This window comes from Panthera tigris, chromosome D1, assembly GCF_018350195.1.
Source record: "Panthera tigris isolate Pti1 chromosome D1, P.tigris_Pti1_mat1.1, whole genome shotgun sequence".
Classification (NCBI taxonomy): domain Eukaryota; kingdom Metazoa; phylum Chordata; class Mammalia; order Carnivora; family Felidae; genus Panthera; species Panthera tigris.
The window spans coordinates 15,848,452-15,875,259 of NC_056669.1; the positions used below are offsets into that span (position 1 = coordinate 15,848,452).

The following is a 26,808-nucleotide window of genomic DNA, read 5'->3' on the forward strand; positions in this document are numbered from 1 at the left end:
GATCAAGCCCATGATGGGCTCTGAGCTGAGTGTGGAACCTGCTTGAGATTCTCTCTTTCTCTCTCTCTCTCTCTCCCTCTGCCCCTCTCCTATGCTTGCTTTATCTACAATTTAAAAATAAAATAAGATAATAAAAGTAAAATTATAGCAGCCTCTTTTGTTTTCTTCTCTCAACACATAGGTGCAATGTAGCCAGGCAATCACCCAACCCCTGCTTCCAAAGAGAAGCCTGCTCAGTCCTCCAGCTTACCATGTCGGTGTCCTCTGACCATGTGATATCAGCATTTCCAGAATGCAAGTAGCATTTTATTCCCCCAGAGAACCCCTTGAGTGATTTGGACATCGTAGATAAGAACTCAAAGCTTCTTCGCTTCAAACTATCTTTTGCTTTTAAGTCACCATTCCAGCGGTGCCTGGGTGACTCAGTTGGTTAAGCGTTCGACTTCGGCTCAGATCAGGATATGATTCGTGGGTTCAAGCCCCGCATCGGACACTGTGCTGACAGCTCAGAGCCTGGAGCCTGCTTGGGATTCTGTGTCTCCCTCTCTCTCTGCCCTTCCCCCGTTCATGCTCTGTCTCTCTCTCTCTCTCTCTATCAAAAATAAATAAATGTTTAAAATTTTTTTTAAAAAATAAGTTGCCACTTCAAAATAAGTGTTCTCAGTTGTACACACCCTCAACCTTGGTTGGGTTGGCTTGACCTACCTACACACGGCCATCATGGTTTTTTGGAACTTGTCCTATATCATTTGAAAACTTGTTGAATACTTGCTCCTCTCAAGGACTATGCTACACTGTTCTTTTTTTTTTATGTTTATTTATTTTTGAGAGAGAGAGAGAAGACAGAGTGTGAGCAGGGAAGGGGCAGAGAGAGAGGGAGACACAGAATCCAAAGCAGGCTCCAGGCTCCGTGCTGTCAGCACAGAGCCCGATGAGGGGCTCAAACTTATGAACCAGGAGATCATGACCTGAGCCGAAGTCAGATGCTTAACTGACTGGGCCACCCAGGCGCCCCTATGCTACATGGTTCTTAGAAATAGTGTACTGGTAAGCCAGCAACTTACATAAACACCCACCACAGCCTATTTCAAGCCACCAGTAGTTTAACAATCAGTTTGCAAAATTCCTAAAAATTTAACGATCAGCTCTTGCTGGGTGAACTGGCTCCAGCACCCCATTGAATCCGTGCAGGGTCTTGCAGGGGTAAAGCTTAGACGCGAATGGCTGCTTGATGCTGAAAACCACAACCTCCTCCCCTTTCACATGACAGCTCTCATTTTACATGTAGATACAAACCAGAAAGTAGCCAGACAGTGCAAAGCAGTTTATTAACTGTGATGTGGTAAAGATATCAAGAGTTACAATGTCTGTGCACATGGCCTAACAGTGCACATTCTCCTGCAAAACAAAACAAAACAAAACAAAACAAAACAAAACAAAACAACAAAAAAAACGCTGTGAAATGCAGCGGTTAACAACAGTCCAACGCAGGAATCGAACGAATGCAGCTGCCTCTTCTGGCAGCGAAGTTTCCAGTTGTGCAATTAAATGACAGTCTTGGTCCGCTCTCTGGGGGTCTTCCCGGCTCCCTTTTAGAACCGTAACTGAGTGACACGACAGAACGTTCAGATTGAGGATTTGACCTCCAAAAATTCTCCTTAAACAGGAACATTCAACATTCCCTCTTGAAACACCAGCGCACGATTTGGGAGCTGCGGAGACCTAGTACCTTCTCCACGAAGCCTGGGGCAAAGGGACCCGTGGGAAACACAAAGCATTTCATAAATTCACATTCGATAACGGAATTGAGAGCTCAATGCACGAAACTTGTAAGATAGTGTAGCCCCGAGGAAAGCCTCCGGCAGCCAAAGAAAAATTCTGAAAGGCTTTTAACCCCCTCTGAAGCTTTCAGAATTCAATTCCCTTTCTAGACAAGGCTGGTCTTCATTCGATGTGTTCTGCATACAGAGCAGCGAAAAGAAAACGAGACAGAGGGAGAATAGCACCTTAGAAGGTATTAAAAAGAGTACGTTTAAAAAAAAAAGTTATCTTTCTTCCATCTTTAAAAAAAAGGAACTGCTTTTTGCTCCTTTTGGGGGTGGGGGGAAGGCTGTAACCCAGACCTCAGTGTAAGAGATAAAGAAGAACACTGACAGCAGCCTTATGACTGGTGTGACCATAAACCCACGGAGACGACTAAATCCCCAGCCTACTCTCTTACCACGAAGGATGCTGTTGTTCGGTCACTTAAAAAGAAAGGGACTTGTTCAAATCACGGTCGAGGCTACAAAATAACATGACCAAGTGGTCACACAGCACCCTTTACCTACAGTGACAAGCTTACTACAACTGGATTAATCCTCATAACACACCTGAAAGGAAATTACAAGAAACCCCAGACAAACCCGGTTCCTCAATTCATGAAATGCGGTTTTAACTGGGTTCCTGTCACATCATCTCTTTCTCAGACCCACAAAAAGTCTACCCCACAATTGGGTCTCTATCTTCAAATCTCCCAGAACCCAAATTATTTACTCTTGTTGCTCAAATATGTTTTCCCCTCTCTGCTGTGGTGTCAGAGTGTCTGTCACCAGGCTGGCCCCAGACAACCATATACTTGACAAACAGCCCAAGACTCTGAGGCTCAACCACTGGAAATAAACAGTCAACGTGTCTTTGCCTCTTTCACTTCCTTACGTGACCAGAGGTAAATCGTAATATCTGTTAATGAACCAGACTCTCTGATGTATGGACTAGATTAACAAAAGAGGCCAGGCCGAACCCATATCATAATTCTTAAAGTCTTTACTGATGACTTCCAGAACTAATGACCCAAAATTTTAAACATAAATCTTGGCAAAGTGATTTTTTGTGTAACATATGGGGCGTATCAGGCTGTAATATGGAAACCTCCCTAGCCACCTAGTGAAGAACCATGGGAAAACAAAACAAAACAAAACAAAAAACAAAGATGGGAGGAGGGAGGATAATTTTTGTCTCTCATAATCGAGAAGTGAACTCTATCGCTCTTTTACAGAGGACTATACTATCAGCCCTTCCGGACATGTCACACGTATTACTTAATGGCTTGTAGAAAATCCCATGTAAATTAAAATTTGAAATCAGTTGCTGCAGGAAAATGGAGGAAGCTGATATAAGGTACTGAGAGAATAGAAATGAGAAGTATAGACTATAGAGAAGTATAGACCTCACTTCCTTATGTCAAATACGACATAAACAAAAACAGTTTGTAAATACCTTGGTTCACTCATATTTGGCGCATTTTAGAACTCAGAAAAGTTCCGAAGAATAACAAAGGTCAAAAGATGATTTCCGATAAACATAAGCCTCGTTAAAGTAAATCCAACATTTGAACTCTGGAGTGGCATTTGTTAAAAAAAAAAAAAAAGAAAAAAAAAAGATGATTTCCTTGCAAATAACTGATAAAATATTCTATACATTTCCCCACAAAAAAAAAAACCTTTCGAAGCTGCACCTAGCAACACAAAAGAAAGGGATCCCTCTACGTCACCGTTCCTTTCCTTAATTGGACACTGACGACACTTTAATACTTTAAAAACCCAGTCAAAGCAAACCATGGGCTCCGGGCCCTACCGACTCTATGGAAATTAGAGTTCCGAGTCACCCAAACACAACGGATGATGTCATTAAACCAATGAGTACATGCTGTGCGCTGATCCGCAGCTGAAAACATTCACGGAGCAAATGCCAAAGAATACTTATCCCAAACATCTCGTCTCGTCGCACATCTGGACACTACAAGCTCCATTTCATTTTTTAAAAATATTTTGGCCTCAGCGGTGTGGCCAACATTTAGGATTTTCCCTCAAGTAACCAGAAGAAAGCACGTAACATGTTCAAGGGCAAAGGCAAAAACAAAAAGTTTCTTTCTATTCAGGAAGAGAATTCCTTCATTCGATTAGAGCATAAGTTATTAGAACGGGTAGGTAGGAGTTTCTTCTGGGAGTTCTTGAACAGTTCATAAATATAAAAAGAACAGTTGTTCGATAAATAAATGGTTCCTAACGTCTCTACGGATGGCTTCCAGAATCCTCTGGCACAGCGATCCGAGCAGCTTCGATTCTCTGAGAGGCTTTAGCTGCCAGTGGGACGGGATATTTTCTATCAGGTGACTCTTCTTACATCATGAAGCCTTTCATCAATATGTCTCTTCGTAGTCTGAATCCTGGAGGGAAAGAAAAGCAGCTGTGGTGTCTATATGAAGTATAATGTCACTGACACCATACCAGGTGTAGTTCAGAGCTTAGACGAAGACCACATTCTAGGACCGCTCGGATGGAGCTCAGCGTGGGGCGACATTAACGGTGAAATTAACGTCATCCACACACCTACATCCCCATGAAGTGTCACAGGACTTCAACATATTTGGTGTCTTTGGGGCTAATTTCTGTCTTGAGACCCTAGTGGTTCCCTTTTCCGTGGCGGATATTCTTTAAAACCTCAACACGCGGGAAAAGGCGCCTGTCTGCAGCAGAACACGCGGGACTATAGTGAGGAGTTGCGGCTTCGGGGTTTCTCTGAGCGCCAACCCCAGCTCCGCCCCTTGCTGGCTGTGTGAACTTTAAAGTTATTTAACGTCTCTAAGCCTCAGTTTCCTTTATTTGTAAAATGGGGGTAATAAAAATACTCATAGACACCTCACAGAAAGGCTATGAGAATCGAATGAGACAATGTATGGAAATCACTTAGCCCTGTGCCTAACACTGTCAGTGCTCGTTCAAGATTGGCTACTGGTACCATTATTCTCATTCTTACTCTTGTTTATTTTTAAACATATATATATTTTTTTAATGCTTACTTATTTTTCAGAGAGAGAGAGACAGAATGTGGGCGGGGGAGGGACAGAGAGAGAGGGAGACGCAGAATCCGAAGTAGGCTCCAGGCTCTGAGCTGTCAGCATAGAGCCCCACGCAGGGCTCGAACTCATGAACAGCAAGATCATGACCTGAGCCGAAGTCGGGCCCTTAGCCCCTGAGCCACCCAGGTGCCCCTCACTCTTATTATTTACATTTGTATTCATTACCTCTAACCTCAACTGGCCCATTAGAACTACCTAGCAGACCACATTTCTCTAGGCCATTCATTTTCCTGGATTACTGTTCCATAGCCTTCCCTCCTTCCCCAAACCTCCCTCCAGCACCTACTCCTCACTTTGCTGTCAGCTGACGACCTTGCTTTCTCCCCACATTGGGAATAGAGTAGTCGGCAGGGAAGCTTCGCAAGCTCCCGTCACCGTATGTGCCCACTCACCTGCATCGGGGCCCAACTGTGCGGTCTTCCTTACTATTCTTAGGAGCCTGCTCTCCCCGCCTTTATTTAAGGCCAGCATCCCCGCTTGTCCACTGCATCCTGGAGTTACTCCAGCAACCTCCTCTCTCCCTCCTGCAGCATCATTTTTCCCTTTTCTACTGAATCGTTCCCATCACATACACACGTGCCGTAATTTCTCTCATCTTCAACAGAAAGGTAACCCTTGAGACACATCTCCCTGCTACCTATTGCCCTCTTTCTCTGCACCTCTTCACGGCAAAACTCCTCGCAAGAGCTGTTTACACCCACTGTCGCCAGTGTCTCTCGTCGTGTTCTTTCTTGACCTTGCCCCGGTCGGGCTTTCTTCCCCGCTAACCCCGCGGAAGCTGCTTCTGCCGAGGTCACCAACGGCCCCCACACCACCAGACCGGCCAGTAATCAACCCTCAGCTCTCATTTTACTTGACCTGACTCAGCAGCAACTGACACAGCTGATCACTTTCTTTTCCCTGAAACTCAATCTTCACTGGGCTCCCAGGATAGCAAACCCTCCTGGTTTCCTCCTAGCTCGCTGGACATTCCTTCTCAGACTCCTCCACCAATTCTTCTTCCTTTGCCAGGTCTATCCATCTTGGAGAGATCCAGGGCTCTGGTCTACATCTAATCTACCTTTTCTATCTATTCCACCAGTTGCTAAAGTCGAGAACCAGGGAATTAAGTATCCCTGACTCCTCATTCTTTCCCATATACGTGAAACCCACCCATAAATCCTTCTGGCTTCGCCTTCAAACTATAATCAGAACACAACCACTTCTTAGCACCCTGGTTCAAACCAATACCATCTTCTCTCACCTGCATCATTGCTAAGGTCTCTTGGCTGGGCTTTCTGACTGTCAGGGTCCCCGGACCATGGTCCTACCTCTTGTCAATACAGAAGCCGGGATGACCCTTTGCAAACAGACATCAGTTCACGGCTCTGCTCTTCTCGAAAACCTCTAGCGCGTCCCATTTCACTAAGAATAAACGCCCAGATCACTCGCATCACCTGCAATGTTCTATAAGATCGAGCATTCTCTCTCTGATACCAATAAATACAATTCTTCACCTTGCTTGCTTCGTTCCTGCCATGCCGGCTTCCTGGCTATTCCTAGAACATGCCAATCATGCCCCACCTCCCCAGAGCCTTTGCACCTACCATTTCTTCTGCCCGAAATGCTCCTCCAGAACAGCTATATGGCTTCCTATCTGCTTCTTTTAGGTGTCTGCTCAAATATCATTTCAGTGATGATGATATCCCCAGCCACCCTATGTAATACCATACCGCCTTCCAGCCATCCCGTCTCCCTGCCCTATTTTATTTTTCTCTATAGCATTGAGGGCCATCTGATATACCATATGTTCACTTATTTTTAAAAGATTTCATTAGTTACTGTTTGTACCCCAATTTATGAGAAAGTGACATTTCAGTTGTGTCTTGGAGTTATCTTTCTTTCTTTCTTTCTTGTTTTTTAAGTAATCTCTACACCAATGTGGGGCTTGAAACCACAACCCCGTGATTAAGAGTCCCGTGCTCTACAGACTGAGCCAGCCAGGCTCCCCGAGAATGAGCGTTTTCTAGGCATGGAAAAGAATGTAAGTTATTTGAGGGCAGAGATTTTTGTCAGTATTGCTCACTCGTGCTTCCTAAGTACCCAGAATCCTATCTGGCACATGTCAGATGCTCACTAAATAACTGCTGAATGAATTAATATCTGAAAGCTGGATGAGAACCCTCTTACTTTGTGTCATCAAAGTACTCAAACCCCGAGGGGTTATAACTAGGTCCTCCTCACTGGCACTGTCCCTCGCCTTACCCATCACACTCAAGTCTGAAAACGAGAGGAACAAAAGAACGCTGCGGTCACCTGGCCAAGGGCTGAGCTTGGCGATGAGTACAAAGAGAACTCCAGCTTCAACCCGGCAATGACAGGTATGTTTCATATTAGATGGTAAGTTGCTTTTGACCTGTTTCCAATTGCACCACATCAGAGAGTCTTTCCTCCTAGGACCCTGGGACAGCCGCAGGAGCCAACCAATCACAGTAAGAGCTTAAAAGGGGAGGGGTGACAGCCTTTTGAAATTTAAATCAAAACTCTGGCCTTCCGACAGGGGTACTTCTTATTGATGAAGCCACAAGTCACCCAAAAGGTTGTATTGCGCTGATTCCCCGGGGGGGGGGGGGGGGGGGGGGGGGGGGGGGGGCGGGGGGGACTGACACACAGCAGGAAAGTTCAATTCAGGACTCTGAGTCCGACCAGACAAAATCTGCTAGTGTGACCCAGTGGCTTAAGGCACCCATCTTTCAGGGGGTTCGCTGTCAGCTGGCAGACACAGTTCTACACGGTCCCTTCCCTAACCTAAGGACATCGCTCTATGCCCGTGAGACAGAAAACAAAATAATGGTTAGAATCGGCAGGGGTCGGGGCGCCTGAGTGGCTCCGTCGGTTAAGCGTCCAACTCTTGATCTCAGTTCAGGTATTGATCTCAGGGCTGTGAGTTCAAACCCCGTGTTAGGCCCTGCACTGAGCATGGAGCCTACTTAAAAAAAAAAGAATCAGTAGGGGTTCCCCTGAGACCGAAATGCTTTAAGGGAAGACCTTGCTTCGGATCTACCCAAGCATCCTCTGCTGCCTCTAGGAGCAAGGGTCCCTGTAAGTCAGCAGGAAGAAGGAGCGTGAAGAGCAAACCAAGAAATGGCACGGGCTTACCAGGCACTCGGCGCAACGAACACAAAGCCTCGCCATGCAGTCGTCCGCCTCCTCCTGGTCAGTGCTGGAGAAAAAGGACAAACCAGATCTGAACAATGACTGTCCTCGGCACAGTAGAGCAGTTAAGCACGCCGCTGTTGAAGTCAGACAGGTGGCGTTTTAAATTCCAGTTCTGCCACTTACTAGCAGGGTGACTAGGCAGGTGACTTAAGCTCTGGGATAAAAAATAACCACATGTAAAACACGTCCCACAGTGCCTGACACATAGGAAGTGCCCAATAAATAGGGGTTGTTCCCAATCGTTCATTTAGAAATGAATGTATGAGCCACCACGGATGAGCCATTGTGCTGAGCTGGGGGTACAGGCATAAATAAAACACTGCCCCTTAAAGAGCTCACAATCTCATGGGTGTGAGAAACCTGTTGAAACTTAATGAGTACTTTATGACACGATGTAATAAAATGTTTCAGTCCTTAAGGTCAAACTGCTATGGCAGCAAAGAGGAGGGAGTGGCCTACTCTGGGGTGGGGGGGGGGACGACTCAGGGACACTCACGAGAAGGAGACACTTCATCTGGGTCTTGTAGGACAAGGAAGAGTTTTCCAGGCAAACAAGAGAGGGAAGGGGAGGATTCCAAGTGAGAGAAAAGCATGTGGGAGAAAAAAAAAAAAAAGACTCGAGGGTATACAGTGTGTTCAGAGAAGCAAATAAGCTCAATGCAGCTGGTAGGTGGAGTGAAAGAGAAGAAATGTCAGGAAACAATGTGACCTAAGGAGGAGGCTTGTTACATTGTGCTTAGAAATAGACATTTTAGTATTTCTACCAAGAGCTCATTACCTTTTTAGCGGGCCCACAGATTCCTTGGAAAGGGCCCTCTCTCTCCCGTGAAATAATGCACACACATGAACGTGCCCGCACACACACACACACAGAGAACATTTTAGACCCTCCCCAGGTAAGCGTTCCTCCCAACGTTAGGAACACCTGGTATAGACAATGGAGAATGAAAAGGGTTTTCATGCAGACTCTGTCACCTTTTTTTTAGTAGATTTATTCTTAGAGAAAATACTGGATCATGCCTGCTCACTGGCAACATGACGTTTCATAAATGTGATTGGATAATCACAATCCCATTAGCCCCTCAGAGCATCTGCTGACCAAGAACAGATCTTGCTGCTTTAAATCGGTTTTTGCCGTCTAAGGCTATTATTCTTAAGGCCTTCCTCACTGCTTAGGCATTTTCTGTCGGGAGACATCAGCTTGGTGTCGAAACAAGAAGGGAAAAATAACCGACTTGTTGGAATTTCCTGGTAAGTTGGAAGGAATGTGATCTCCTTGGGGATGTATACGCAGAACCATAGCAGAGTCTAATCTGATTTCCAAAGGAGAGAGTAGGACCATACTGTTCACCCCTCTACCTCTCTCTCCGAATTAATATCCACCAGTTTCACCTCCAACCTTCCCTCTGGTACTCCTCGGCAGAACTAAACTTGGCCTGGGAAGAAGGAAAGGCATGGATTCAGATCTCTGGGTACTGTCCACAAAGCACAGCTCCGAAGAAGAAAGGGACAGGCTGCTCAGGGCTCCAGCCGGACTTACTCATCTGACACCTCAATAGACGACTTCTTGTAGCCAGACTTGTTCCTCTTCTTCAGCCCAGCTGATTTCCTCCCCATCCTCACCAGCAGCAGGACAACCACCACGGCTGAGGGGACGAAGACAAGGACGGAGAGGAGGGCCACAGAGGAGAGCATGATGCCAAACCCTAGACGGGGGGAAAGGGAAGGTGAGAGGGCGGGACGCGCAAAAGGGCCTCCTTTGACATGAGAAAGCTTTTACTTTTGCTCGTGTATTTCTTTTTTTTTTTTTTTAATGCTTATTTATTTTTGAGACACAGACAGGCAGACAGAGAGGGAGACGCAGAATCGGAAGCGGGCTCTGGGCTCGGAGCTGTCAGCACAGGACCCCACGCGGGGCCCGAACCCACGAACCGCGAGATCGTGACCTGAGCCGAAGTCGGGCGCTCAACCAACTGAGCCACCCGGGTGCTCCTGCTCTTGTATTTCTTCTGATCACAACAGGAATAAATTCGTGGTAGAAGGGGTAGAAAGTACACAAAGGTACAAAAAGAATAAAAACGTAGCCACGGTCCCACTCCCTAGGATTAACGCATTGGTATCTACCCGTCCAGTGCTTTCTTGGAGTACGTGGGTATGGGTCTGCAGGTAGGGAGGAGAGTGCACATTTTTAGAAGTATGGAGGGGCGCCTGGGTGGCGCAGTCGGTTAAGCCTCCGACTTCAGCCAGGTCACGATCTCGCGGTCCGTGAGTTCGAGCCCCGCGTCGGGCTCTGGGCTGATGGCTCGGAGCCTGGAGCCTGTTTCCGATTCTGTGTCTCTCTCTCTCTCTGCCCCTCCCCCGTTCATGCTCTGTCTCTCTCTGTCCCAAAAATAAATAAAAAACGTTGAAAAAAAAATTAAAAAAGAAGTATGGATCATATTTTACAGACTGTTTCTAGACCCCTCTTTTAGGTACCATATAATAAATGTTTCTCGGGTCATTAAAAATTCCTTCTGGGTGTTATTTTTTAACGGCAGCATGGTATTCTAGCACACTGAGTCATTTGTTGAACCAGGATTGGAATGCTAGACATTCGAATTGTTTCCAATTCCTTGAATCTACAAGTTACTTTATGATGATCATCTTTGTACGTAAATCTTCATATTTACGTCTATTTCTTTAAGATAAAATTTTACATGGTATTACTGGATCAAGGGGCACACAGACTCATACTACCAAACTCTCTTCCAAAAACACTATACTACTTTCTACGGCAGCCAGCAGCATGAGCGTGACCGGATCTTTGAAACCTTGAGTTACCATCTTTTTTTTTTGTTTTTTAATTTTTTGTTTTTAAAGTTTATCTATTTTTGAGACAGAGAAAGACGGAGCATGAACGGGGGAGGGGCAGAGAGAGAGGGAGACACAGAATCGGAAGCAGGCTCCAGGCTCTGAGCCATCAGCCCCGAGCCCGACGCGGGGCTTGAACTCACGGACCGCGAGATCGTGACCTGAGCTGAAGTCGGACGCTTAACCGACTGAGCCACCCAGGCGCCCCTAAACCTTGAGTTACCATCTTAACAAAAGAAAGAAGAGGGGCGCCTGGGTGGCTCAGTCCCTTAAGCATCCGACTTTGACTCAGGTCACAATCTCACAGTTTGTGGGTTCGAGTCCTGCGCTGGGCTCTGTGCTGACGGCTCAGAGCCTGGAACCTGCTTCGGATTCTGTGTCTCTCTCTCTCTCTCTGCCCCTCCCCAGCTCATGCTCTGTCTCTCAAAAATGAATAAATGTTAAAAAAAAAAAAAAACAACTTTTTTTTAAAGAAAGAGACGGAGAAGGGAAAGGAAGGGAGACAGACAGACTTGAGAAAGACCTGTGAAATGATAGGCCATCTATAACGAACCACAATGCCGTTCTGTATCTCTAGGTCTTTGGTTCCAATCCAACTGAGGATTAGAATGGCCACTCAGGAGTCACCAGGGAATAATGTCGAAAAAAAAAAAAAAGGTCAGTCCTTAACCTACTTTCCTTGGGTTTCACACCAAAAGGAAACCGCTGCCCTTTCCAACATAAAAGAAGTATGCTGCCCCCCTCGTTAGAGGGGGCACCCTTTCAAGACACGGGCAAGAACACGGCCTCACAACTGAGGGTGCAAACGGACTAGGGAAATCAAATGACCTATCTTTCACACAGGGAACAAGCCCCCCTTTACGGAGGGGTTTGCCATGCATCCCACAAGACCTCTGGTCACCTGAAGTTAAAATAAAAGAGATTCACGGGAAAACTAGAACAACAATTGAGTGACAACTGCAGGTTGCAAAGTAAAGATTAAGAAATTCATCCTAAGAGACAATTAGCAAGGCAGAAGCCCCCACTGACTGACTGGCTCACAAAGACAGGTAGTTTAGCTTGTCCCTGACCACCCGGGGAAGCGCCACAGGAGGCACAAAGCCCCGCAGCAGGTTGGCGGCAGTTAGCTTACCCCTCTCTGTGACTGTCAGCTCTGTCACGGGAATGTTATGGTGCACGTCTGGGGGATTCTTCACGGCACAGCTGAATGTCCCATTGTCCTTGAGGGTAGGGTTGCTGATGCTTATAGACGCATCCCCTCTGTACACATCTCCAGCCCAGGAAATTCGATCCCGAAACGTGCCTGCTGTGGTTGGATACTGGAAAGACTGATAATGAAAAATCTAAGAAAAGCAAACACCAGAAGGAAAGAAAGTTCATTTCCAAACTGCAGTGACAATGTAAAGCTCAGTAGGTCCAAAACAAAATACAAATGCATGATGGGTTTTCTCGGTTGGACCTTTTTTTTTTTTTTTTTTTTTAATGTTTTGTTCACCTTCATCCTATAGGCTAAAAGACAAGTTAATACGACTTATCAGGAAAAGGCCTGACAAAAGAGTCCCAGAATCCTAACTCTCAAAGCTCTTCCAAATTCTCCCTGAAGTCCTAAGGCAGTAGTTCTCAACTGGGTGGTGGCAAATTGGGGCCTCCAGGAGACATCTGGCAATGTCTGGAGACATTTTTGGTTGTCACAGGTGGGGAGACTGCCACTGGCATCTAGTGGGTGGAGGTCAAGGGATACTGATAAAAATCCTACAGTGTGCCAGGTAGGCCCCCACAACAAAGAATTATCCAGCGCAAAATGTCATTAGTGCCAAAGCTGAGAAACCCTTCTTCTTTTTTTTTTTATAACATTTTTTTTTTTTTGAGACAGAGAGAGACAGAGCATGAGCAGGGGAGGAGCAGAGAGAGAGGGAGACACAGAATCCAAGGCAGGCTCCAGGCTCTGAGCTGTCGGCACAGAGCCCAACGCAGGGCTCGAACTCACGAACCGTGAGATCATGACCTGAGCCAAATTCGGACGCTTAACCGACTGAGCCACCCAGGCACCCCAGGGAAACCCTACTCTAAAGTCGCAGCTAATTATTTGTATACTACCTTATGGTTTGCAAATGATTCCCATAGATTTACTCACTTGAGTGTCATAACAACGGTGAACTCTCCATGGGGCTGGTACAACTATTCCAAATTCATAGAAAGGGAAACAAGTCCAAAAACTAAGCGAGCTACTCAAAGGCACACAGCTAGTAAGTGGGCAAGGGAAGGTACTTGTTCATTCTCAAATATTCTCTTATGATATAGTCAAGCGTCTCTCAAGTTATCTTGGCCATTATTACAAACCAATCGCAAGTCAAATACGTGATCAGTACTCAATGAATGTCTGTTGAATCAAAATGACGTTGCTTCAGATCAATTATCAGACACTTTGTCACCAAAAGCACTTCAGTATATGTCTGGTGGTGGGCCAGGCAAGTACTACAATACAATATGATCTTTCCCTCTTATGCAACGTTTCAAGGCCTTCCTCTTTATCTGTTTACTTGGTACCTTCCCATTTGCAAGCACTCAATTGCCCAATTTTGAAGAGCAACTTCCCGGAGAAGATGCTGAATCACTTCTCAGTTCCATTATTCATGTATCCATTCGACAAATATTTACGGCACCCCTACTACGCGCTAGGCACTGGGTTAAGCAAAAGGATATAGTGAGAGCCAAACAGGCATAGTCAGTCCCTGCTGTCATGAATCTTCCGGTCTAAGGGGGAAATTCAGATAGGAAGAAATAATAACGTGTGTGACGAGCGCCATGAGACAGGAGTGAGGGAGGGAGCACCCGGCTGGCTGGGTCGGTGGATCAGCGACTCTTGATCTCGAGCCCCACTTTGGGTGTAGAGATTACTTAAAAATCAAATCTTGAAAACAAACAAACAAACAAAGAGGGAGGTGAAGAATGCCGACCACTGATCATCAGCATCTCTGTAAAAGGGCTTGAAGCTCCTCACTGACAAAACAAATCCTGCTGTGTATCTCTGAGATTAACCCAACCTGTAAGTTCCACGTTAAACTGGTGACTCTCTAATACTCGCTAACCGATTACTCAGACAGAATCCTGACTGACTTGGCCTGGACTGCGACATCAGGTAACGGGGCTTTAAAAGTCCACTGATTCCAGGGGGCGCCTGGTGGCTCAGTCGTTTGAGCGGCTGACTTCGACTCAGGTCAGGATCTCACGGTTCGTGAGTTCCAGCCCCGAGTCGGGCTCTGTGCCGACAGCTCAGAGCCTGGAGCCTGCTTCGGATTCTGTGTCTCCCTCCCTCTCTGCCCCTCGCCCACTAGCACTTTGTCTCTCTCAAATAAATAAATAAGCGTTTTTAATCACTAAATAAAGGTCCGCTGATTCCAATGCAGGTGAGCTTGCTGGCTTTCTAATCAGTCTCCCAGAAAAAAACAGCACCATATGAGAACTGCTATTTGCATTGAAGGTTTCTGACCCAAGAAGATTCCCACTGCTTGCCCTGTCCTGCTTTTGGCCAAGGAGGCAGAGCCAAATAAGGCCAGCTATAGTTTTCTGATAACTCAAAACAAAAGGAACTGTTTTGAGGAAGAGGGACCAGGAATACAGCCTAGCTTCCTTCACTGCAGCCCCCTACCTGCTTCCAAGCTCTGTGGCTCTCAATAATGGGTCCTAAAACAAAACCCAAACCTTATATATTAAGATCAAAGAGAAAGTTTCCCAGGGAAGAACGCAGTATAAACAAACTAGGGATACTTTCGAAAATACAGCTATGACATTTGCATCCTCGATATAGCATCTATCCTGAACAAAGGATGCTGCTGGAAGCATAAAGAGAAAGGGTTTTTTAATAGCACTGCAATCTCCAATTAGACATCAACAATGGGATCTGGGCCATAAATGTGTGTTATATGTGTGTATAAAGTATATTGCTTCTAACGTTGCAAGGCCATCCGTCACCAACAGCATCTGTCATCAACACGAGGTGCCACCATCCCCTCTGAAGGGAACTATATAAATCAGTGCAGATGTTTACATGCTAGGACACGGTGCCAAGATAAATCTACTGAGTACAGATACGCAAACAGATACACCCATGGAGACAACCTCATGCCACAGGAAATGAGCAGCTTTATGAGACAGGATGTCTATGACTGGGACCGATAGAATTTTTCCTAGCCAGCAGTCCTGGAGATACTCGTGGTAGTACTTGGAATCTGAAAATAAGCTAGGAAAACATGCAAAAAGAAACAACAAACGGGAAACAAAAGTGAACCACATTTCCTCTGAGTTTCTGGCAATTTTTTTTTCCTATATAGCGTATTTACAAAATCCTCCCATAAAAAAAAAGCCGTATGTGACCAAATGGATGCCATATAGGACAGAAGCTTATCTTTGATTCTAAGATGAGAAGGTCTAAGGGGGGCCTGGGACTTGGAGTAAAAGGACTCCAGAGCTGTGGGCCACAGAAGACTCAAAGAAGTGTCCTCAAGAGGAAATACTCACGGATTCAGTACGACTGCTGCTGGGGGCTCGGTACGTCCAGTCTATGGTGAGTTTGTCAGTGATAGATGAAGTCGACCTGAAGGTGCATTTCAACTTGATCTTCTCTCCAACATAACCCCGGACATGCGCATCCGCTTTAATCTCCAAGGAAAGGGCGATGTAAACACCTAATCAGAGCAAAGCCCAAACATTTAAAAGGTATGCAGCTGGGCGGGATATACAGATGTGAGTGAACAGTGCGCAGACACTATCATTTTCAGGGCTCTCGGAGTAACAAATATCTTGTCAGGCAGGCCCAAAAGGACAAGGAGCAGATATCTGCGTTAACCAAGGAGAGTGTTTTTGTCAGTTTACGATATTCAGTCACAGCACGAATGCTTGGGTAAAAATCTGAAACCTAAACACCATCTAAAACCTAAAAAATCTAAAACACCAGCATCTTTCCAAAGACAGACTGTGGTCAAATGAAGTACAAACAAGTAGGTCTGCCCACAGCAGCTGAAAGGCAACGCCACTCACTCCCCCCCGACACACACACATCCGCCCCACCCCCACTCCCCGCCAGGAATTATGGCAGCTGTTGTGGTCGAAGGGACTTATCCCCAAGTACAGCACAGTTGTAACCCAAAGCTACCGCTGTCTCAACCACCAGCAAAATGAGAACAGGAAACAAGAATAGGGCATTTTGTTTCAAAGAATTTTAGAAAGCTGCTCCAAGGTTCGATCTGGTTGTATTTTATTCTTCCCTCTGGTTAATGAATCCCACATCCATTAAACGTAAATCATGGGGGAAGAAAACAGAACAATTTAATGCATTCTGAAATGTAAAAATAAAAGGGCACCTGGATGGCTCAGTCGGGTAAGCGTCTGACTTGGGCTCAGGTCATGATCTCACTCTTCATGAGTTGGAGCCCCCCGTGTTGGGCTCTGTGCCGACAGCTCAGAGCCTGGAGCCTGCTTCGGAGTCTGTGTCTCCCTCTCTCTCTGCCCCTCCCCCGTTCGCCTTCAGTCTCTCTCTGACCCTCAAGAATGAATAAACATTTAAAAAAAAAAAAAAAAACCAAGATTGTAAAATGTAAAAATAAGATATCGTTTCTAAACCCTCCAGAGATTGAACTCTTGCCAAAACTGGCTCAGATATCCAAATCTGGCATCCCAGTTCCCCCAGGAAGAGCTTCCGCTTTCCTCTGACCAATCCCCTCCGCGTTCAGAGAACGCAGAGGAGAAGTTTATCTTCCACCAGGGAGTCATTTTTTAGGAAAGTCACCCGCACTTTGTTTTCACTGCTTCCTCCTCCACTGCAACAAGCCATGATTCTTTCGGCAGGCCAAAGGCGAACAGAGCAGCAAGGTTTCAGAAGAGCGCAAACCCACACACCAATCTGAAAACCAGCAGGCCCTCCTCCGGTCGAGGCAAACCCCAGCTGAATTACTTGCTGGCCCTGTGGTCTTAGCAAGTTACGTTAGTCTTCAGTTTCTCACCCTGGTGGGCATGAGAACAACAGCGCTGGCCTCAGTAGGTCACTGTGAGGAATAAATGAGTGAAAATAGGTGTAACACTGGAAAGCCTGCCTACCCCAGTGCATGTTAGATGGCTTCAACCTTATGATGGCCACCTCTTCAGTCCTGCCTACACTCTCTCAACCCTGCCCGTCACAGACCCAGCTATGAGTCATCAACGCCTTCACCTCTGTCTGCTTTGAATGATTCTTCTTGCTCTTCTCAAGATAATCTAGTCTGTGCGCATTCCTCTTAAAAGGAGGAGACCAAGGCTGAGCTCACAACTCGAATGAGATCTGACCCATCTCAAAGATAAGGATTTACTTCTGTTTCCTCCATCGCATCCACTCTGGCTTTGCCATGCTAGATCTGTCGTTCCTTCTATGACTTTGCAAATGATGTTCCTCTGCCCCAAAAGCCTTCATCCCTCAGCCCCTACTCTCTCCTAGGCCCTCACTCCCGATCCACCTTACTCATTACTCAAGAACAAGCTCAAAAGCTGGGAGCTGGAGGGCCACCTCAGTCAGTTGAGCATCCAACCTCGGCTCAGGTCATGATCTCACGGTCCGCGGGTTCGAGCCCCGCGTCGGGCTCTGGGCTGACAGCTCCGAGCCTGGAGCCTGCTTCGGATTCTGTGTCTCCCTCTCTCTCTGCCCCTCCCCCACTCGCGCTCTGTCTCCCTTTGTCTCTCAAAAATAAATAAGTGTAAAAAAGAATTTTTTTTTTTAACTGGGAGCTGAAAATGGATGGATAATCTACACTCTCCCCATACTACTCCTTTATCCTAAGACGTAAGTACAGTCGAGAGATTTGAAAGCACAGATTTAGAATTAGATAGGCCTGGACCTCCGTTCTAGCCCAGCTACTTTCTAGCTGGAAGATTTGGATCACAGTTGCCTAACCTACTCGAGCTTCAGTCTCCTCACTTGGTAAACGGAAGAGTGACAAGGCCTACTTCCTTGGATCACTGCTAGGATCTAGAAAGATTAAATAAGATAACACAAAAATGCTTAGCATAGCGTCTGAAATAGAGTCTTTCAATAAATGTTGGCCGTTGTCGTTAAATGAACACCACAAACATTCCAAAACCTTCAATAATTCCTCCTTGAGCCGTAGAATAAAATCCAAACAGTGAACAGCCTGGCCCCAAACTTCTGCTACTCCACCCACTTACCCATCCCGTCCATCCCCTCCACCACGCCCAGGATAGCCACCATTTCCCAAATTTACGAGGTCCTTTCACGCCACTGTGCCTCTCTTCGAATGCGGCATTGTCTGGAAGGCTCTCCCCATTCCTACCAATCCTGCCTGCGTGTGCCTCCCCCACGGTGCTCACGCACCTTCAAGACCCTGTCCAAATAGCGGCCCCCTCTGTGATGCCTTCCCAGATTCCTCCGGGTGCAGTTGACTGCTCTTTCTTCACTGTTTTCATAACAAATAATGCGTAATGCTCCTCAGGTACATATACTGCTGATTGCCCTCAATTTATCAAGACTATTTCCCCTGTTCGTGAGCACCTTGAAGGCAAAAATTCAGAGGCAAGGGAGCAGACGCAGACTGAGAGAAAGAGGTGGACAGGTCACCAGAAATTCTCGTATAGGAACCAAGTGTGCTCATTAGTCACGCGGTCTCTTCCGCTCCCCCTTTTTTACGGTATTTCCAACAGGCTTAAGTCCTCTACACCCTTCCCTTTCCAGTGCACCCGTTCAGGAAAAGCTCAGCCCGAGATGACCTCCTCGGCCGTGGCTGGTGTGCGGTAAAGGAGAAAAATGACACAACTGCACAGATAGTTACCATGAGAAATTCATGGATTCCACCCATAGCTGAGCCCTTAACGAAGCAGCCTTGATCAGCAGCTCTTTCGGATTCCTCAAACCTTTGCCATTTTCACCATCCTCTATGCAACCTCCAAATCCCTCTTTCTCAGAAGAAAACGTTTCCTCTTACTTTTTTCAAGAAATGTGAGGCTTTACAAACTGCCCAGCCACGCATTTTCCTGCAGCCACACCCACCCATACTTTCAGTCTCAAAGGGTGTGGTATCCCTTTTCCTATGCAAGGCCATCCTCTTTGGTCCTGCCTTGGAGCCCTCCCCTCCAAGCCCTGCTTCAGCAGAAAAACCCTCTCTCTCTACTATCTTCAACCTCTTCCTTTCCGGAGGGCCCTCTCCCCCCTCAGCCTCTTCGTTTCAACACAGAGAAGTCTCTCCCATCCTTAAAAATGGGTAGACAAATAACAATAAAACAAGATAATAATGGGGGCGCCTGGGTGGCTCAGTCGGTTAAGCGTCCGACTTCAGCTCAGGTCACGATCTCGCGGTCCGTGAGTTCGAGCCCCGCATCGGGCTCTGGGCTGACGGCTCAGAGCCTGGAGCCTGCTTCCGATTCTGTGTCTCCTTCTCTCTCTGCCCCTCCCCCATTCATGCTCTGTCTCTCTCTGTCTCAAAAATAAATAAAAAACGTTTAAAAAAAAAAAAAAAAACAAGATAATAATGATCTTCCCTTAACCCCATGATACTATGTGTTACCAGCTACTGCCCTCTCTTTCGTTTCTAAGCCAAGTTTGTGAAAGAGCAGTATACACCTGGCATCTCCATTTCCCCCCTTCCCATTCACTTCTGGACCCCTATAGCACAATCCAGACTCCACTACCATTTCTGGTAAAGAGCATCATGTCCTAAAACTGGAAAAACCCCAATAGGTGTCCTTCTATCCTGATTTTATTGGATCTCTCTAAAGCAGTGACTGCTTGCTCCTAGACCTTCTCCATCCCAAGGCTTTCTTGACAATACACTTATTCACTCACTCACTCTTCAAACATATAGTAATTGAGCATCCATTTGTGTGCCACCCTCTGAGCCTGGAATTAAACATGAGCAAAATAAATATGCTCCCTATTTTGGAGCTTAAAATACATCAAAAGTTCAACATTATCAATCAAATCAATCATAAAGACAAACGTGTAATTACAAAACCTGGCAAGTACTCTGAAGCAAAGACCAAGAGAGTAGCAGAAATGCACCTATTACAGTAGGGGAGCAGGGAGTGGTTAATGAAAGCTTCCCCGAAAAAGTTGCCTTTTGAGTTGAGCTCTGAAGGAAGGGTGACAAAGTGAGGAGAGGGAGAGCATTCCCGGTAGAGAATACAACATATGCAAAGGTCCTGTGCCAAGTAGGAGCACAGGCAGCCAAGGAACCAAAAGGAAGGCAAACAGCATGAGAGAAAGGGAGATGTGGATGGGTGGTCAGCAGGTCATACAGAACCTTAAAGATTTGGGTCCTTATTCTCAGAGTAGTGGGAAGCCAAGGAAAACAGTTAAATGTGGGACTGAGTGGAAAAAGACATGATGAGGTTTTCATTTTTAAAAGATCACTCTAGGGAAGACACTGAGGAGGAGTCAAGAGTAAATCTAAGATTACTTAGAAAACTACTCCAATAGCCAAGTGAAAAATAAAGCTTGAACTAAGTTGGTGGTAGTGGACATGGAAAGACCCAGGAAGACCATACTTACAAAGTAAAATCAGTAAGGATTGGTGGCAGACTGGTTGTGGAATGTTAGGGAAACAGAGTATCAAGGACGGTTCCCAGGTTTCTGACTTGGTGATACCATTCACTGACACAGGAAAGACAAGAGAAGGGAAGGGGAGAAAGCGTTAGCCTGATTTCGGTAAGTTTAATGGGCCTTTGAGATAGCCAAGAGATAATGTCAGTGGACAGTTGGTGTAGGGTAAGGGTCAGCAAACTATGGCCCGCTGGCCAAATCTAATGTACGATGACTCTTTGTAAATAAAGTTTTATTAGAACACAGCCACATTTATTCATTTAGATATTGTCTAGGGCTGCTTTTGCGCTACTCAAGCCGAGGTGAGCAGTTGCAACAGAGACCTATGGCCCACAAAGCCTCAAATATTTATCCTCTATCCTTTTACAAAAGTTTGCCGGCCCTGGTTTAGAGCAAAGAAGAAATATGTGAGTTACAGTTATAAGCCAGAATCTCCTTAATGTCCCTCCAGCCCTCCAGCCAACACTCCACACTGATTGTGTCACACACACACACACACACACACACACACTCCACATGTGATTTCAGTTAACCCAATCAAAGTATACGTCTCAAAAAATCTGCTGGAAAGTTATTTAAAGACTCTATGCCTTATTCATGTTCCTCTCTCTGTCTGGAATTTACTTACTCCCTATCTCTAACTACTACTTCTCCTTCTCCTCCTCCTTCTTCTTTTTTTAAGTTTATTTATTTGGGGCTGGGGGGAGAGAGAGAGAGAGAGAGAGAGAGAGAATGAATCATCAGGGGAGGGGCAGGGAAGCAGGGGAGGGGGAGTGCGGACAAAGGATCAGAAGCAGGCTCCGCACTGACAGCACAGAGGGCTCAAACTCAGGAACCATGAGATCATGACCTGAGCCAAAGTCGGATGCTTAACCCACTGAGCCACCCAGGTGCCCCTCAACTTCTTTCGAGATTGAACTTCGGTGGCACATCCAGGAAGTCTTCCCTGTACCCTCGTGGCTGATTAAGGGCATCTCTTCTGTGCTCCCACAGTTTCTTGCACATTTCTCTCTTAATACCAGATTCTAAAATTATCTATTGGCTTGTCTGTCTTCTCCAATAGAGGCTGAGCTCATCAAAACAGAAGCTAGGGCACTGTGGATGCTCAGTAATATTCAACTGAACCAAACCAACAGAGTTTCCTTTTTATGAAACAAAAATTCTTGCCAAACAAGCATAAAACCTACAAGTTCTGGGCAAGTTTTGGTTACTGAATTAGAGTAAGTACCCCATTAAGAAGTCTACCTAACAACCAATTTCTTGTTAATATATCTTAACTCCGTGTTCATTAGCATGATTTCACCACAAAGTTATCAATATGTAAAGTCACTTTACTGAAATCTAAAAATTGGATAAGTGGGTCTTAAGTATATAGAGAAAAGTAAGATCCATGGATGAACTAAACTAATGTACCTGTCTCTCCCTTTCAGGGAGAAGGGATAATGACCGGAAGGAAGTATAAGGAAGGCTTCTGGAGTACCAGTGACACTTTAAACCCTGACTTAGGTGCCAGTTACCCAGGTATGTTTCGTTTCTAAAAATTTAGTTTCTAAAAATTAAAAGTATGTTACAATCAATAGATGTAAAATAATTTGTCTACTCTACCCAAAAGAAAAAAATAAATAAAATAACTAATCCACTGTTACATTCATTCAGAAATTTTCATCCTAAACCCAATGTACTTAGGGATATTTATATTTTCTCCTGAGTAAAAAAGCATTCTTGTCAAGTCAAAATAGCCAACAATAGAAATATAACCATTAACAAGTTTTTTTTTTAATCTGGGAGGAAAACAAGAATATCACACTGAAACATATGTAATTTTATGCACAGAAGGAAAGAAAAGAATATGACAAAACAAGACTCCAAGTTTTACACACTCAATTTCCCAGAATACAAAGCTGTCAACGTTTGTTTCATAAAAGTGCACACTTATATGGAGAAAAGTGTAAGAACCCTAGGCTGCCTAAACTATCGTTTCCATGTACTTGACAACTGATATAACGGGACTATGTTTACAAATTGGAGAATTCAAACAAGCTAATCATTTAATGGGTCCTATCTTTGAAGGGGAAAAGCAGATAAACACTGGTGTGAAACAGATTCCAAAAAATGGGTGAACTTTGAAAACATGCTAAGTGAAAAAACCTAGCCACAAAGGAATATATATTGTATGATTCTATTTATGTGAGATGTCCAGAATAGGCAAATCATAGCAATAGAAAGTAGATTGGTGTCTGCCCCGGGGCGGGGGAAGGGAGGAATGGGGAGTGACTTAATGCATATGGAGTTTCTCTTTGGGGTGATGAAAACATTCTAAAGTTGATTATGGTGGTGATTGCACAAGTCTGTGAACACCCTAAAAAACACTCAGTTGGACCTTTTAAATGGGTACATTGTATGGCATGTGAATTCTATCTGAATAAAGCTATGTTGAGCTTATTTATTTTGAGAGACAGCGAGAGACAGAGTGTGGAGGGGCAGAGAGGAAGAGAGAGAGAATCCCAAGCAGGCCCCATGTGGAGCCCCCACACGGGGGCTCAAACCCACGAACCAAACCAAGAGATCATGGCCTGAGCCAAAGTCAGCTCTAAAAACAAAAGACAGGGACACCTGGATGGCTCAGTCAGTTAAGCATCTGACTCTTGGTTTCAGCTCAGGTCATGATCTGTGTTCAGGGGTTCCCGGGGCTCTGGGCTAACAGGGCAGAGACTGCTTGGGATTCTCTGTCTCCCTCTCTCTCTCTGCCCATCCCCTGCTTTCTCTCTCTCTCAAAAGTAAATAAATAAACATTAAAAAATAAAATAAAAGACAAAGATAAATCAATTCAGCTACATACAGGTCACAAACTTTTAAGTTTGAATTATTTGGTCTGCTATAATTGATGGATGCTTTTCTATGTGAAATGACATCAAGTTTACGAAACCACTCATCATTTCTAGATTTTTTTTTTTTCTCAATAGGACAACTTTTGAATATCTGGGGGATGGAGAGAGATGAAACTAGGATTACAGTAGGTCAGTCTACATATTATATTGCAAAATAATTTAGCTGAAAAACTGGACACCTGTGATGACACAGAGAGCTGGGAGGGACCAAGGAGTGTGCTGGCAACCTGGATATTAGTCACCAAATAAATAAAAACTTCCTGGCCTTACATGCTAAGATTTAGAACAACTGATGTCTTTACGTTAAAGCCCCCCTTCAGAAATTCCCTCTTAACCACAGGGAAATTTTATGAAATTAACAATTCACTCTGATCTATTAACATACGACTTCCTGAGAAGACACACACACACACACACACACACACACACACACACACAAATGCAGGACATAATGGCACCCTAAAACGAAGGCAATTAGGTCGGGCTGAAATTTATGCAATTTGAAAATTGCATCAAAGCAAAATGTATCCAAATCCTTAGAACGCGCCATAGCGTGAATACTGCACTTCTGATATTGGTTAATAGATTAAAATGTTAACAGAAAAGGTACGCCCTTTCTTGTAGTTTAAAAATGTCGTTAAAATGCTCCAGCAGTGGCTTTTCCTCAATCAAATGCCTCTCCAGCGTTAACGAAATCACAGCACATCCCTTCTGTGACCAATACCCATTTTACTTCCTAGTCCCTGACAACCACCTACAAAAAACAAACGTACCAACAGTTACTGAGCCAAACTACTGAGCACTAGAACTGCCCCATCCTAATCAGGGCACACAGCCCACAAAACCACAGCAGGGTCAACCGCTGATAAGTCATCACAGGATAGGACGGGGTGCCCCCGAAGCCAGAGCCCTCCGTGGTTCTAGCAAGTCGTGCCAGCACCACAATACAAAGCGAGTCACGCAAAGGGTCCGTCGTCCCCAGCGCTCAGGAAAAGCACTGACAGGCTGCTCAGTGGGTGGCGAATACTGGAAGAGAGCAGCCTCCCCACACCCTCACATTTCCTGCATTGCTAGAAGCCATGTGGGGGCTTTCCTGAGACCCCCCCCCCACCGGAACCGGAAAACCGACCATCTTCCCTAACCCCCTCGGCCGGAAGTTGGGGGAACCAGCCGGCGCACTCACCCTGGAAGAGCAGGACGCCCAGCAGTGGGAGCAGAGCGCAGCCACGGCCTCCACCCGCTCCGCTCTGCTGCATCCCGACAGCTCTCTGGATGCTTGCACACCTTGTTTACAGCTCCCGGTAACCACACAGGTGATACCGGAAGTGACGTCAGGGCGGGAGGTCGCGAGAACGCTTCAAATGGCGATTCGAGGTTGCCATAGGAACGTGGCATCTTTCCAGGGCCACACCTGAAACTTGCCCCGACAAGCGATTCTTTTAAGTTTCGAGTAAGAATTAATTACTCCCTGTTGCTTGACGGTGAAGTAAGCCACCGACTTTGGAAAAATTACAATTTATTTGTGTGGGATTCTGCAGTACTAAATAGTCTCGATTCTCCGACTCTCTTCCAGAGGTCTTTAAATAGGTTTCTAGAGGTTTGGTTAGGAGAGATCTAGGAGATCGTACAGCATCAGTCAATAAATATGTATTAGGCCTTCATGATAAATGTGTAGCTCAAGTGTCTTTAGTGCCTGGGTTTTTGTGTGTTGCTGTTCAGCAGCCAGCTAAGTGCCTACGTAAATTGGGTGTTTATTAAACTGCCGTTCACAGTGGCAATGATGAAATCAGTACCACATGTAATAGAGGGGGAAAGGAGCTAGATTTATGTATCTTTGGGTGGGAAAAGTGAGAAAGTAATGTTTTCACCGTGCTGGAAGCTATGCGATGGTGTCACATTCTTCTAAGAGACGGGATGGTACCCTGCTACAATTGTTGGTCAACCTATTCTCCTGGAATCTGCGTGTTTAATGAAATCAAGAGAAGAACAAAAGTCCACGTTTCAGCTTTTGGGAAGGCTTAATAACTTTACATTTTTCAGTTCCCATTCCGTTACTAGATGTGAAAGCTAGTGGTTTTCTCTATTAAAAACGTGATGTTAGAATACCAAACAGAACATGATACCCTTCCTAAGAAAGAGTACCCAGACTAAGTAGTTTGTTGTGCCCAATTCCCAGTTATCCGAAGCAATGTAGAATTCTTTATCCAGTATAAACATTTATTTATCCAGTATAAACTAATTTCACCCATTATTGACTTCCAGGCTCTAAGAAAACTTCTCAGTAATGATAAAGTACATAACCATGTGTTTTTGAGTACTTGCTATGTAAACTTTTTAGATTTGTATGTAAGCAAATTATACAATTGATAATTCTTTACTACTAAAGGTTATTTACATATGTGTTTAGGCACAATAAAAAATAAATTACCATACAAAAGTTCTCTTTAGGAAAAAGATACTGAACAATAGGGCCATATTAACCCCTGAATATTTAGCCAAGACACAAACTACAAGTTTTGCTGAAAAGATTTTCCATGAGGTTTTAACTACTTCATTACACTTTTGGGACACCATTCAGGCCATCTGTTTGAAAAAATATTGTTATTTTCAAAGGTTGAATTATGGAGAAAAGTAGAAAATGTAATTTAAAAGTAATATAGACCTGAAAGCCAACTTTTAGTTTGGGGGCACCTGGGTGGCTCAGTCGCTTAAGCATTTGACTTCAGCTCAGGTCATGATCTCATAGTTCCTAAGTTCAGGCCCCACATCACGGTGCACTGACAGCGTGGGCCCTGCTTTGAATCCTGTCTCCCCTCTCTCTCTGCCCCTCCCCCGCTAGCTTGTACTCTCTCTCAAATAATAATAATAATAAATATTTTAATGTAACTTTTAGTTTCCAAATTGAGTGTTAAAATTTTACTTTTTTCGTGTAAAAGGCAAAATGAGATAGGTAGAGAATGAATGCAGAATCAAGGTTCATATGAATATTGTACCAATTTTTCTAAAAAGACTAGTCAAAGTTCAGCATATTTAAATACAGATAACCTATTTGAAAATTCCAGTTTGTTAAAAGAAAGAACATCTTTGGCCCAGTCAGTGAAAACTGAAGTTATTAGGCTATAAAGATGGGGCGGGGGTGGGGGCAACTAAACTTTCAGATGTTTTCTATTTTTTTAATAAATGCTGCCATAACTTAAGTTTGGAAAGACACTGGGAGGTTAAACACTTTTGAAAAAGCACTCTTCTTTCCATAGCCTACTTATAAAGTTTGCTGTCTCTACTAGTATAAGGGAAGAAAGAATACAGTTGGTTTCATATTGTTAGTTTTGGTATTTCTTTGCCCCATACCAAATCCTCCCTCCCTCAAAACAAGCAAATTAAAGCAAAAATAATAT

At 44.9% G+C, this 26,808-nt stretch overlaps 1 protein-coding gene across 5 annotated transcripts; it reads right to left on the reverse strand.

Moving 5' to 3' along the window:
- Nucleotides 1–1,309: 1,309 nt before the first annotated feature.
- MPZL3 (myelin protein zero like 3) lies at nucleotides 1,310–26,145 on the reverse strand. 5 transcript variants are annotated; one of them, XM_042959509.1, is made up of 7 exons: nucleotides 24,597–26,145; nucleotides 20,475–20,576; nucleotides 15,467–15,633; nucleotides 12,081–12,291; nucleotides 9,639–9,804; nucleotides 8,039–8,102; nucleotides 1,310–4,207 (listed from the first exon to the last, which is right to left on the reverse strand). In XM_042959509.1, the coding sequence occupies exons 1-7, from the start codon at nucleotides 24,667–24,669 to the stop codon at nucleotides 4,181–4,183; spliced, it is 810 nt and encodes a 269-aa protein (XP_042815443.1). In that variant the 5' UTR covers nucleotides 24,670–26,145; the 3' UTR covers nucleotides 1,310–4,180. The 5 variants fall into 5 exon arrangements, 3 of the variants coding, with proteins under 3 accessions (XP_042815443.1, XP_042815444.1, XP_007080456.1); XM_042959510.1 differs by having other exon boundaries at nucleotides 3,366–4,207; nucleotides 12,081–12,276; XR_006208703.1 differs by lacking the exon at nucleotides 1,310–4,207 and adding an exon at nucleotides 9,074–9,534 and having other exon boundaries at nucleotides 8,046–8,102.
- Nucleotides 26,146–26,808: the final 663 nt, after the last annotated feature.